The 12,679-nt window shown below is 43.4% G+C and overlaps 1 protein-coding gene across 4 annotated transcripts in view; it reads right to left on the reverse strand.

Annotated features, from left to right (window-relative positions):
• Positions 1-7,812: 7,812 nt before the first annotated feature.
• LOC120742356 (E3 SUMO-protein ligase PIAS1-like) overlaps positions 7,813-12,679 on the reverse strand; it is a 52,114-nt gene continuing 47,247 nt past the window's right edge. For 3 of the 4 annotated variants that reach the window (XM_040045644.1, XM_040045645.1, XM_040045642.1), the window contains exons 6-11: positions 12,449-12,554; positions 12,054-12,127; positions 11,611-11,771; positions 10,572-10,708; positions 10,140-10,371; positions 8,062-9,555 (exon numbers count right to left, since the gene is read on the reverse strand). In XM_040045644.1, the coding sequence (XP_039901578.1) occupies positions 9,327-9,555; positions 10,140-10,371; positions 10,572-10,708; positions 11,611-11,771; positions 12,054-12,127; positions 12,449-12,554 (939 nt within the window). In that variant the 3' untranslated portion in view covers positions 8,062-9,326. Of the gene's footprint in view, positions 7,989-8,061; positions 9,556-10,139; positions 10,372-10,571; positions 10,709-11,610; positions 11,772-12,053; positions 12,128-12,448; positions 12,555-12,679 lie in introns of those variants that run through there. The other variant, XM_040045643.1, reaches the window with a different exon arrangement.

Here is a 12,679-nt window from a genome sequence, read left to right on the forward strand (position 1 = left end):
CTTCTGCCTCTGGGCTGTAGTCTGTACTGGTTATTTAAGGAGAGATGAAGGTTTGCCAGATGAGAGTGTCTTGCATAGCTTCAGTAGTGCAATATCCAGCTGTTATCTGCATCTGGGATTTCTTCTGCCAGTGAGGATGAATGGGATGCCATATGTGTCTAAAATAGTATTAAAATTCAACAGCAACTGCACATCAAGAGTCAGTATTGCTTTGCATGAATCCACAGACTTCACAGTGAGGAGTTTTTGTTGGAGAGCAGTTTCGTTGCTTCCTGAAAGTTTTAAATACACCTGGACACCACTGCAGGTTGTTCGGTGTTCACATATTTTTGTGATTGAGGGAAAGACACCTTTTAAATAAACTACTAAACTCTCATTATTCTGTTATTTGATGCTATCATTTAATTAGAACACTTTGAAACCAGGAAGTACAGAGTTGTGACCAACTTGTCGGGCGATAGTTGATTCTTTTAGTTTATCTGGATTTTTTTTTTCCGGCTTCATCGCACTGTTAATGCTCTGAGGACTCGTGCCTTGATTATACTTTTGCAGACATGGACACAGACAGCTGGCAGCACCACGGATGAGTAGGCATTTGTGTTGTTACTTATTTGAAGTCCGCCACCTGGGGGCAACATTTTTCTTGTCCCCATAAACACAGGTTTAGACTAGGCTTCTGTGCTCCAGTGGTCACCTGTAATGACTTACAGGCGTAGGTCAGTTTTACACATTCTTCACAACTTCATGTATTCATACCTGTGACAGCGACTGTACATGCAGTATAATACGTGAGATTTGAGTTGAAGAGTTTTTGGAGAGCTCGCCGTATGTGCCCCCCCCCCCCGCTGTTCTGGGTCATTGTAGAAAACATGACCGCAGCTTATGGGTATGAAGAATGAGTTCCTTAACCCTGCATTCTCTTCGAAGACCACCAGATGGCGATATCTGTTTTTCCAGACTTTGGGTCATGTAGAAGTCTGAAGGGAAACTTCTTTCTGTCTTCTTGACTCTCTCTTGCTGAGTTCATGGGCTAAGTCACTCATTTTGGGTCATATTCAGTCTATTTATCTGCCTATCAGCACTTTGGTCAGTGGTTGCTGTTTTTAAAGTGCTTTATAAATAAAGTTGGCTTGGCTATTTTTTGATTCCTGGTCATAATGTGTTCTATAATGGAACAAGTCATGACTTCAGAAACAGCAGATGACTATTTCCACCTTTCACACTCTCTGTGGTTCAGGTAAAAGTCGCTTCCTGTTTAATGGGAGTTCTATTTCCCACTCTCGCTAAACCATCGTTTATATGGGATATCTCTGTCCCATATGAACAAAGGACTTAGGTATACCTAAGTCTTATCTTACCATACCTAGGTATTACCTTACCTTACAAAGAACCTTGAGATAGATGACTGTTGTTGTGAAGTGAAACTAACAAGATCACACTATACACACTTTAGTAAAACGGAACGCCATCCATCTATTGTCTTCTGCTGATCCGGGGCTGGGTCACGGAGCCAGCAGCCTCCCTCTAAACCTCCTCCAGCTTATCTGAGGAAACAGCAAGGCCAGCGGAGGCCTGCCAAGAGATGGAATCTCTCTGACGTGTCTTGGGGCAACCCTGAGGCCTCCTCCCAATGGGACATGCCTGGAACACCATGCCCAGGAGGCATCCTTGTCAGACACCTAAGCCACCTCAGCTGGCTGCTTTTGATGTGGAGGAACAGTGGCTCTAATGTGATCCCTGCCCAAATGGCTAAACTCCTCACCCTATCTCTAAGGGAGGTCTTCTGAGAAATCTCTTTTCCACCACGTGTATCCATGATCTCATTCTTTCGGTCGCTACCCAGAGCTTGTGACCATATTTGAGTGAAGGCACATCTTTGCTTTTACACTCACCTCTCTCTTCACCATGACAGAGCACTACATTGTCTGTTATTAAACCGTATCTTATGCAGAACAGCTCACCTGCGTGAAATGCACAATGATTGCCTGTTAGAGTCCTGTCTGTTTGTCTGGGATAGTTTAGTAATCTCTTATGTTTCTCTTATGTTCTCGCTGTTTGAATGTGTTGTTAGTAAATGAGAAACATAAAAGCAGGATATGCAGATGGGTGAATGATATTTGAACTACTCTCAGACTTAAACTGACCCACATCTGGGTCTTTCAGGACTTTGTGCCTCACTAACACCCCCTCCCTGCTTCTGTTTCTGCCTCCTTTCAGCATTACAACATGGTTATGGCAGCAGCGGCGGCTGCCTCGGCCTCAGAAGACCACGAGCTGCTTCTCAACCGCTTCATGCCCTACACCACCTCCTCCTCCGCCTCCCACCTGTTCCTCGACCAATCGGCAGCCTCCTCTGCGCCTTCGCTGACAGCGCCGACCAACGGGATGAGCAATTCGGGCAGCACCAGCAGCCTGGTCTCGTCCAGCAGCCTCCGTGACACTCATTCGACACACTCGTCCTCACATTCGAGCTCACACTCCTCACACACGCATCCCGGGGTGGTGGCCAGCCGGAGCAGCACTGAAGCTGCGGTGGCGGCTATTTACGGCGGGATACCTGATGTTATATCGTTGGACTGACCCTGGATGAGTGGAGATGACTGCGCGGGCACAGCTGGAATCCAGTAACAAAACCCGATCACAAACTCAACCGCGAGGGGTGACTTTTAAGAAACTAGACTGCCCCCCCACCCCACCCCCCGCGAGTCATCAAACCCTGAACGTTCGAGGAGCCGTGACGACGAGTCGGTCTCAAGAAGAGCACTAATAATATGAGCGGACAACTGACCCGAGTCCAGTCCCGAGTCATCACTTAAAGGTGTGGACATTGTGTTGGTGTGCTGACTTCAGATCAGAAACCTGTCCAGCATGTGAACCCACGTTACTGCTATACTGGTACCAACCCGGCACAACGAGCAAAGATGCTACCTGAGCAAAAACACAAAGGAGGGGGGGGGAGCTCTTTTCTCTTTTTTTCTTTTTTTTAAATAAAAACAAAGGAGCGGCACCGTGTACAGAGAACAGAATCTATTTTCCTCTTTTACTTTTGTATGTTAAATCGGGACAATTTCAGTCTAGAGAGCTGCTTCAGTCGTTGTTTGTAAGTGGAGGACTGAGTCGGATTTTATTTTTTTGTGTGGGTTCTCACACAAACACGAGCTCATTCATATGCCTGTTGCCATGTGGTTTGCTCTCTTTTAGCTATACGCCGTTTCCAGATGTCGGATTTGCATTTCTCCGATCTAAACTTCACTTCTCTCTGCGTGCTGTTCTCTTTTTCTCACGTTCAAATTCACGGCATTTTGTGTCTCTCTCCGACGACGGGAGCTTTTCAGACGCTGAATATACAGTTTATTCATGTGCTAATAATTTTATTATGCTTTTAAGTTATGTATGATATTTAAGCCTTTAGAAATATATATATATATATATATATATATATATATGAATATATATGCATTCCCTTTGACCTTCAGGTTGATGCTGTGGGGAGTGTGGAATTAGCCATTTCCATTTTATTTTAATGTTTTTCCATTTCCTCTCCTCAATTCCCGCCTCCTTTTAGAGACTCTACCTGCAGACAGCATTTAGAAGTGAAACTATTTATACCTGCCAGTTTAGAGGTTTTCGATGGAACAGTTTCAGTTGTTTATTTCATTTGCACAATGCCCCCCCCCCCCCCCCCCCCAAAAAAAAAAAACAACAACAAAAAAACCACACACATGGTACCTGAATATGATCAAAATAATCAAGAGGGTAGTTTGATCTGTGCGTCACAGTCTTTTCAGTCTGCTGTCCTTACTTTAAGCCACTTAATCCTCTGCCCACCGTGTCTCGTCTTCTCTGTTGATGATGAAGGTCAAATTGGTGTTATAGCAGCGCTAGGCCTTTTTAAAGATACAGGCGTCCATAGCACGTGACCAAGCTTAAAGTTGTGCCTGTTCTTTTGTTTTTGGGGGTTTTTTGTTCTTGTTTTTTGCTCAGATTAATGTCTTAAAAGCTTACCCACAACCCCTGGCCCACTTTCCTTTTAAAGCATCTTCTGAAGATCAGACCTGTGACTGATATCATCTCAGGAGTTTTATTTGGGAAAAGCAGATAATAGTGGGACACAGTTGAAAAAGGCAATCTCAGCTTGTCCCTTTTTAGACCAGGCACCGAGCCAGATGGTTTAAAAATACATTGCCTGTCTGCTTCTTAAAAGAAAAAAACCTCTGCGATGTTCAGAGCGTGATGTGGAAGTGTCAGAGCAGCGCAGCGGTTTTAGGACAGCGTTAACGTTCATCTTAAAAAAGTGAAAGGTTTGCAGTTTTAAGACTGGACACGCTTGCGCTTTCTGCTCCCCTCAGGTTATTAACAGATCCATGTTGCAGAGATCCTCTGTAATCTGGTCACATTACTGGTGACACCGTTAATCCCGGTGCCCGTGCAGCACACCCCACCTCCCCCTTTCTCTGTGTCCTTGAAACTTTCCCAGAGTCCCCTGTTATCCGTCTCTCTTAGACGCTCTTCTTCCAGAGGTCGGACACGGGCAGTTCCCGTCAGAGCCTAATTATCCCCGCCACCGTGAGATAATCGCTTCTGACAGCACAACCCATCACATTAGATCCTCTGCCCCGTCCCTCCACTCTCGACAAACCAGATACACCCCTCACTCCGCCTTCCCTGTCTCGCCCTCTGTGTCTCTCTCTTGGCATTTGTAAATCTTTTCCCAGGTCTTCTCATGGGAACCCGCCCCCCACCTCTCAGACTGACTCAGTCATTTGCCAGAACAAGTCTCGTCTGTGTCGTGTATGTCGTGCAGTATTTTATTTATTTTGTATTCATATTTCTGTACATTATATTTTTACATAATGTTTGAATTCCATGACTGAGAGTGTGTGAGTCTCTGGGAACTGATGTTATATGACTTTATTTAATGTGCATTTTACTTCTTTCTTTTTTTCCCCTGCCAGCAGCACAACTTCTCAGAAAGGTGTTGTGTAGTCACTCATAAATGGAAATGACGCGTGTGTGCGTGCGTGTGTGTTTTCTCTGGAGCTGACTTGGGTAATATTTACGATAAGGGCACAAAACACATGCGTTATTATTACGCGCTTGATTTAATGCGCTTCGGGTTCCTGCTGCTTACCGTTAAGAAATGACCGAGTCGGTGTGAGTGAGCACCCGATGGGTTGTCAGTAAACAGTTTAATGAAGAGTTGCTGTAGATATTCGTTGAAATACTGTTTGATTCTGTCAGGAATTTAAAGGTTTTTCTATTCAAGTGGCGGTCACGTGCAGGTTTGGGCATTTTTGCTGCTTTGGCCAGGCGGAAGCAAAACCGTTCAGAGCCTTTAGTGTCAAAAGATTTAAAGCTTTTCGCCGTGTTCCCACAGCTGCCTTTAAGCTTTAGCTCATCTCAGTGAAACATTAATCCCCCTTCAATAACAACAAGAACCTATAATTTAAAAAAAAAAAAAGAAGAAAAAGGTTCAAATTGACAACAGAGGTAAGATCACCCCAACCCCAGCAGGTCAGCTGATTTCAAAGCCAGGCCCAGTCACCTGAAGCATCTGCAAGCCACTTTGCAACCCACCTTAATCTCAGCTCCATCTTTAACACAGCGCCTGACGTAATATCACATCTCCAGTTCTCCATCTATGTGTAAGCAAGGAAGGCCTCAACACAGAGCCACAGCAGCAAAGATAAATGATTGCAGGAATAAAAATTTAAAATTATATTTTGGGTTTAGTGATCCTCGCTTTAACAGCTGTTTAAGTTTAACCACCTTGTATTCTGTCAGAGTTGCTAATCTTGTTTCAGAAAATAAAAGTGTGTACACGTTTTCTCTGCTCAAAGAAAACATGTATTCAAACGGGATTATTTATTATTCTCCTTGTGTTTTTAATGAGTATAAATTAAAAAACAAAAACAGCTCCTCCATCTTTAAACTGTTTGGGTGGGGGTCTGCATAGTGTTTTGCTCCAAGTGCTAATTTAATCCTTTGATACATGGGATCTTCCTCGGGCAGTTTGATGGATTTTCTAAATGTTCCAATCGATGCACTTCTCTGATTCCTGGAACCAGCCTAAAAACACCTGGTCATGTGCATACAGGCCTGTCATTAAACCAGATTTCCACTTCACGATTGACGGTGATTTTATTGTTATATTCGGAGAAAATGAGGTGAAAAGCTACTGCCGATCAGATTAATCTGTCGATCTGTTTGTGTGTTTTGTGGCAGGATTTTCAGATTGCAGAGAGTCTCCAACCATAACCGTAGGCAAAGAGGAACCACATTATTTATGATATTATTACCATTATGTCAATATTTAACTTTGGTGGGTTGTTTTGTTTTGTTCTTTTGATGGTTGTCACCCATGAGAACCATGTCACGTAGGCAGGAAGCTGCATGCGAGAGCATTCGTTGTGGAAATCGTGTGGATTTCACTCACAAAGTGAACTGTTGCTGTTCGCTTGCGGCTCAGGCTCGGTGAGTTGATCGTTTCTGGGCAGCAGGAACTACGTGAGCCTGTGTGTTTGTGCCTTTATCTCAGCTCCCCTGGCTTGCTTTGCTGGTGAAACCTTCGGTCCTTCACGTTCTCTCACGTCAGTTTTATAACTAAGCAGCAGTGTTTGGATACTTGATGAGGTGGTCACAGTAACTGAATGAACCCCATCACCGTCTTAATTTATTGAAACGTCTGTCGTGGCGCTCGTTGGGCAGCAGGTCACGATGGCAACATGAAGTGGGAGAAGAGACCGTGTTGAATGTGTTTGTGGTGAAGGCGGGGAAAGGTCCGATCCAACTCCACCTCCTTCAGGTGTCCGCTGCTCCCTCCTGTGGTTTCATTCGCGGCAAATGTTTAGGGCGAAGCAGTCTTTATTGAGCTGGGTTTATTTCACTCTAACAAACAGGATGGATAAGCACAAGGTCGCGGCTTTCTCAGTCCCTCCTCAGCAACACACACACAGAACATATGGAATAAGGCCACTTTTGTTTTTTTTAAAGCAGTAGTTACTCCTAAGTGTGTTTTCAAAAGAACTCCACAGTAAGCCTCGACAAGCAACTCAACTCTTTGGTTGTCATGACCTTAAACAAAAGGGAAAAATCAGCGACGTGTATATTATGTTCGTGTGGAACACTGAAAACTGAAAGATTCAGATCCAGACATGGGTGTTTGATGTCCGTTTGTATGCTTTTGTGCGTCGATTCAGAGCGAGAGAATAAAATAATTTATATATTTTTTAGAAAATGGAAGCTGTACTATTATTTAAAAAACAAAAACGAACCAAAAAAAACAGGGAAAAGAAAAAAAATACGACCGTGGCCAATAACGAGTTCCACGCTATGAAAACGATATCAAAGTCAGACTTGAGACGACATCTGCACTCACTGCCTTAAAACATTCACAGGTTCTGTTTCGTGGCTCCAATCTGGAAAACAAACCTGAAAGGAGGGAAAGGAGAAGACGGTGTACAGTTAGACCCGTGTCAGTTTGTACAAATATACCAAGTGGGGAAAAAAAAAATATTTATTACCTGCATTGGACGAAATTGTTTACTTATTGAATGTTACTTGTTTATGTAGAAAAGTTTAGATGTAATAAAATGCATTCTGCTATTTCTCTTGGTGAGTTTCGTCTTTCTTCTTTTAATCCTTTTAGTTCTCCTCCCGAACGGAGGGCATATGTAATCGCTACTGTTTGTTTGGAAGTAGTGTAGGCGGTAGACTGACGGTAGATACCAGTAAAAGCTCAAGATCACACCAAATATTAAGTTAAAAGATTTAGATTTAATCACCAGGTTGAAATCACTTCAAATGAGCTTGTGCTTTCTTTTTTTCCATAAGCACGTTTTGAACATTTTGTTCTCACAGGCTTCCAGGATTTTACTGAAAACAACAAAGTGTTTCAGCTGCTAAATTCAGCCACGTTTACACAATATCAAACACTGCTGTACGTACCGGATGATTGTCCCCTTGAAGAAAAGAGAAAAAATTCAACTCTGGAAATAAAGTAGAGAAAGAGTCAGTGATGAATATCACAAATTCAAATACATATTGTATGTTTTTTTTTTAAAGTTAAGAGAAGTCAGAAGCACAGAGAGGCACAAATCTGTGAAATAGGCAAGGTCGATTCATTAAAAGTTAAAGAGTTAAGTTCAGTTGCAATTTTAAGCTTTTTGCCTTTTCCATTGTGCTTTCTTTCAGAATTTACTGTGCAAAAGTCTTGAGCCACCTCCTTGTCAGAAAAATGGGAAATAGGCACAACAATATACTGAAACACCTGCAATCATACATGGAAATACAGTGCTGTTATTGTTAGAGTTTATGACCATAGCACCCTGAGCATGCCCAGTCTCGGCTGAAGTCAGAAGCTAAGCAGGGTAGGGGATGGTTAGCACTTGGATGGAAGACCGTCTGGGAATACCAGCTGCTGTAAGCTTTGGGGTGGCTGTAGCTCAGGAAGTAGAGCAGGTTATCTACTATTCTGTTGGTGGTTTGATCCCTGGCTGCTCCAGTCTGCATGCCAAATATCACTGGGCAAGACAGGTTGACCCAAGTTACTCTCCGAACATCCATCGCAGTATGAAAGTTTGTCCTTTTAATGCATTTGTAATGTTTGGGATCATTTTCAGCATGAAGTTGTTGTAAATGAGACGCTTTCCACATGTTATTGCATAATGAATCAATGTCTTTTCTTCATTAATCAAAGCGAGGCTACAGTTTGTTTGTTTTTTTTAAGCCTGACATTTTTTGGTCATATCACTTCTTTTGTCCTCCACTTATGCAGTTTCTTCAGTGTTTTTAAGGACACATTGCACACTACACTGAGATCAGTTAACTAATAGCTCTTTAGGAATCACTGTGTTAGAGCAAAAATACTATTTTATATCTGTCAAACTGTGTTAGCTCTGGCATTTTTCATCTGATTCAACTAAAGAAAGTATGAAAATGGCAAACTTTTGTGTCAGGCTACTACTAACAAAGTGCTAAAGATAGAATTTAAAATGCGTTGCTAAATTGTCTGTTATGTGTAAACACAACACTGCTTCTTCTCTTGAGTTAGGAGCATTTATTATTAATTATTACTTCTACTGAATGAGCCACGATGAGCCAAAGACCTTCAGAAAGCCTGGAGAACTGCTGCACTTTGAAAAATGACAACAAAGCGTGGCTCACTGGAAGATAAACAGGAAGAAATGAGAGGTGACTCAAGACTTTTGCACAATACTTTTGTTATGTTAGAACAGTGTGGCTCTTTGGCAGAATTTTAAATAAAGTTAGCACAATTTTAACAAAATTTGGCTACACACTGTGAATGATATAGGTTATAGTTAGGTTTACATAAATGCACTGTACACAACAGTATCTTTACTAATGCACATGTATTCATGAATACTTGCAAAGCATCCTGTATGTGTGTCATTACCTGAAAGGTCATTGGGGGTGTGGTAGTAGGGCCTGTAGTCCTGGATGAGAGGGGGGACAGGAGGGATGTAGCTGGTGTCTATCCCGGGCATGCTGGGGGTACGGCTCACAGGAGAGGCCTGATGGTGCAGGTTCAACACGCTAAAGGCAAACACAGAGGAAGAAGACGAAGAGATAAAGAACTAAAGAAGCCACGTAACTTCTAATAAGGCTTTTATGATGTGTCACGTGTACTGGGATAAACCACAGGGCCGTCCTGTCACCTTCAATTAGAAAAGTAACACTCACAGGATTCATTAAAGAGAAATGGGAGCAGCAGATGCACCTAATGAATTTTGGATTGGTAGAAAAGGCAGCTGTTTAAATTTCATAGCCATACTAAAGCTGGATTCAAGACTTCAGTCGGGTCTGTTTGTCGGCAGTTTTGAAATTTTGCGACAAACTGTGATTGGCTGAACTTTGATTCCTGTTTGCAAAAAAGGCAAGTGAGGCGAGTTTTGGAAAGTCAATCGGGTCATCAGACGCAAATGTTTCGTCGACACGCTCGGGCACCGACTGCGAGCGCCGATGTGAAATGTCAAGAAGATGCTGTGCTCATGAATCATTTAAGCAGAGAGACAAAATTGCCCACGCGAGCGGCTAAAACGAGCATCAATTTCACATTTAATCAAATTCAACCTGCCTGCGGAGATTAAATCAGCATCTAGGGTGTGTGCTCGCCTCACCCTTTGTTGATGACGGGTGGCGAGGTCGGGGACATCGAAGGGCACGCTCTTTTGATAGGAGGAGGCAGCGTTGGGGGCGGCGGCGGAGGCGAATCTGGTCCTTCATCGTCTGAGGAGCTGTCCAGTGTCAAGTCGATCACTTCCACTTTCTTGCCGTTGCTGCTGTCGCTGCCTCCGTGGCTGGATGCCGAGGAGCTCCGCTGATCTGAGCCTGCGGCGGTCCGGCATGAGCCTGTAGAGCGGCGGTGATGTATCAGTTTGTGTTTGTGCAAATGTTTTTGATTTTCAGAGACTGAACAGTTAAAAAAAACAAAAAAACAAAACACAACTTCTCCCAACAGATGCCTCGCCTAATTAAAGCTGGGATCACTAAAGGCAGGCTTTCAGGCTAGCATTCCCCTTCCCTCCCTCCTTGTTTATCCCTCATCTCACCATCCAGCCCATTGTTATAGGAAGCAGAGGACACCTCCTGCACTTCCTTCTTAGACCTCATGGGGGCCCAGCTGCCATCCTCCTTAAACTGGATCTCATCACAGTCCGTGCAGCTATTGAGGATCTCTACAAAAAGCCTGAGAACAAACATACATGTCATACAGCAACCAAGAGAAAAAGACTTCACATCCACTTTACAGTTTCTCTCTAAAAATCATTCCACAAACGGCTCTTTTATATTGAGCAAGTGTTTGGAAGATAAACCCCCCCCACTACATTTATTAGAGTAAATCCCTTATGCTGTATCATTTTATTTGTATCCCATCATATATATATATATATATATATGTGAAGAAGAACCACATAGCAAGCATTGAGTAACAGAGTAAATAAAGAAAACAATACAACGCTCCACAGAGCAACAACAAACAAACAACAACAAGAAAAGGAGAGACGAGGTAAATTGTTACAGTGTTCTGGGACTTTAAACATAAAGGCTGTTTTTTGCTGCAAAAAATATAGTGTGGCACGTACACTGACCAGCCACTTTATTAGGTACACCTGTTCAACTGATTGTTAACACACATATCTAATTGGCCAATCACATGGGACCAACTCAGTGGATTTTTGGAATGTAGACAGGGACAAGACGACCTGCTTAACTTCAAAACGATGCATCGGAATGAGGAAGAAAAGTGATTTAAGTGACTTTGAACGTGGCATTGCTGTTAGTGTCAGACAGGCTGGTCTGAGCGTTTCACAAACTGCTGGTCTGCTGGGATTTTCCTCTATAATCATCTCCAAAGTTTACAGAAAATTGCCTGAAAAAAACCAAAGAGAGAAAAAAATCCAATATCCAGTTCTCTCTGCAAAAACAACCCATTGATGTCAGCGATCAGAGGAGAACGGCCGGGCTGCTTTGAGCTGATAGAAAGGCAACAATAACTGAAATAAGCATTTGTTACAACCACGGTATTTAGAAGAGGACCACTCTTGGCACTATTTGATCAAAGGTCACCGGCAGGCCACAGCGACCTACCCATCAATGATGAGATGCTCGTACGGCGCCTTCTTGTCGCAGACGGGACACACCCAGGTGGGCTTCTTCTCATTCATCTGGATGTAAAGTGTGGCGTCGAAGCACTGCAGGTGGGAACATGTCAGCGCCCGGCACGGGATCATCAGCCGCATCTTCCCCAGCTGCGCAGTGAGCACATACGTAGTCAGGCCACGAAGGAAGTATAAGTGACACACAAATGTCACAAACACAACAAACCCATATAGCAAAACAGGATAGGGGCCAGAAGACAATAAGACAGGTGGTTCATGTTCACATACATAAGTTATGTGCGAGGGCATGTCGAGTCACATACAAAGTAAAATGAGAGGAAAAAGAAAAGTAAAGAATGGAGCAACGTGTTTGGGCATGACTGAACCTCGAAAAAGGGCCTTAAATTCATGAGGAGCAGGGAGCATGTTTACCGGGCAGAGGAGCGACACTCGAAGGCTGGTTGTGGCTATTTCGCTGTCTGGGTCGGCTGTTAGCTTCTCTTTTACTGCAGGGTAGAGGAGAAGGACAAACACGTGTGAGTGTCAGAACCAAAGTCCTGACTTCTCCTACCAGATGAGCCTCCTGAATCACTGCCTGACTGCACCGAAATCTTTTTATGCAACTTGCAAAACAGCATGCAAGAAATATACAGACAGCTCCCATCTGACTGGATGAAAACATTTCAAAATAAGAGTTCAGTCTTAAAGCTTTTTGCCCTGTCCCACACCACAAATTCAGCCTTTGATACATTAAATTACAGTGGAAACAGAAGAACAGCATTAGCTGATACACTGGATAGGTGCTTCTTTTAACAAGAGGTCCTTACTGAGTGCTCTGGAGTGGTCTGGGTTTCTGATGCCTTTAGCTCGCAGTCTCTGTAACAGCACTGTGGACGACTGCTGCTTCACCAAGTACACAGCCATCGAGTAACTCTGAACACACGGGAAGACACGACAGAGTGACAGCACGTCCTTGAACATGTTACTCAGTATAACTTTCAATGTTTGCCTCCACAGTCTCAGTGAAATCGATCCATCTGCTGTGACACTAATGTAAG

Source organism: Simochromis diagramma, unplaced genomic scaffold (genome assembly GCF_900408965.1).
Source record: "Simochromis diagramma unplaced genomic scaffold, fSimDia1.1 OVJJ01000079.1, whole genome shotgun sequence".
Lineage (NCBI taxonomy): Eukaryota > Metazoa > Chordata > Actinopteri > Cichliformes > Cichlidae > Simochromis > Simochromis diagramma.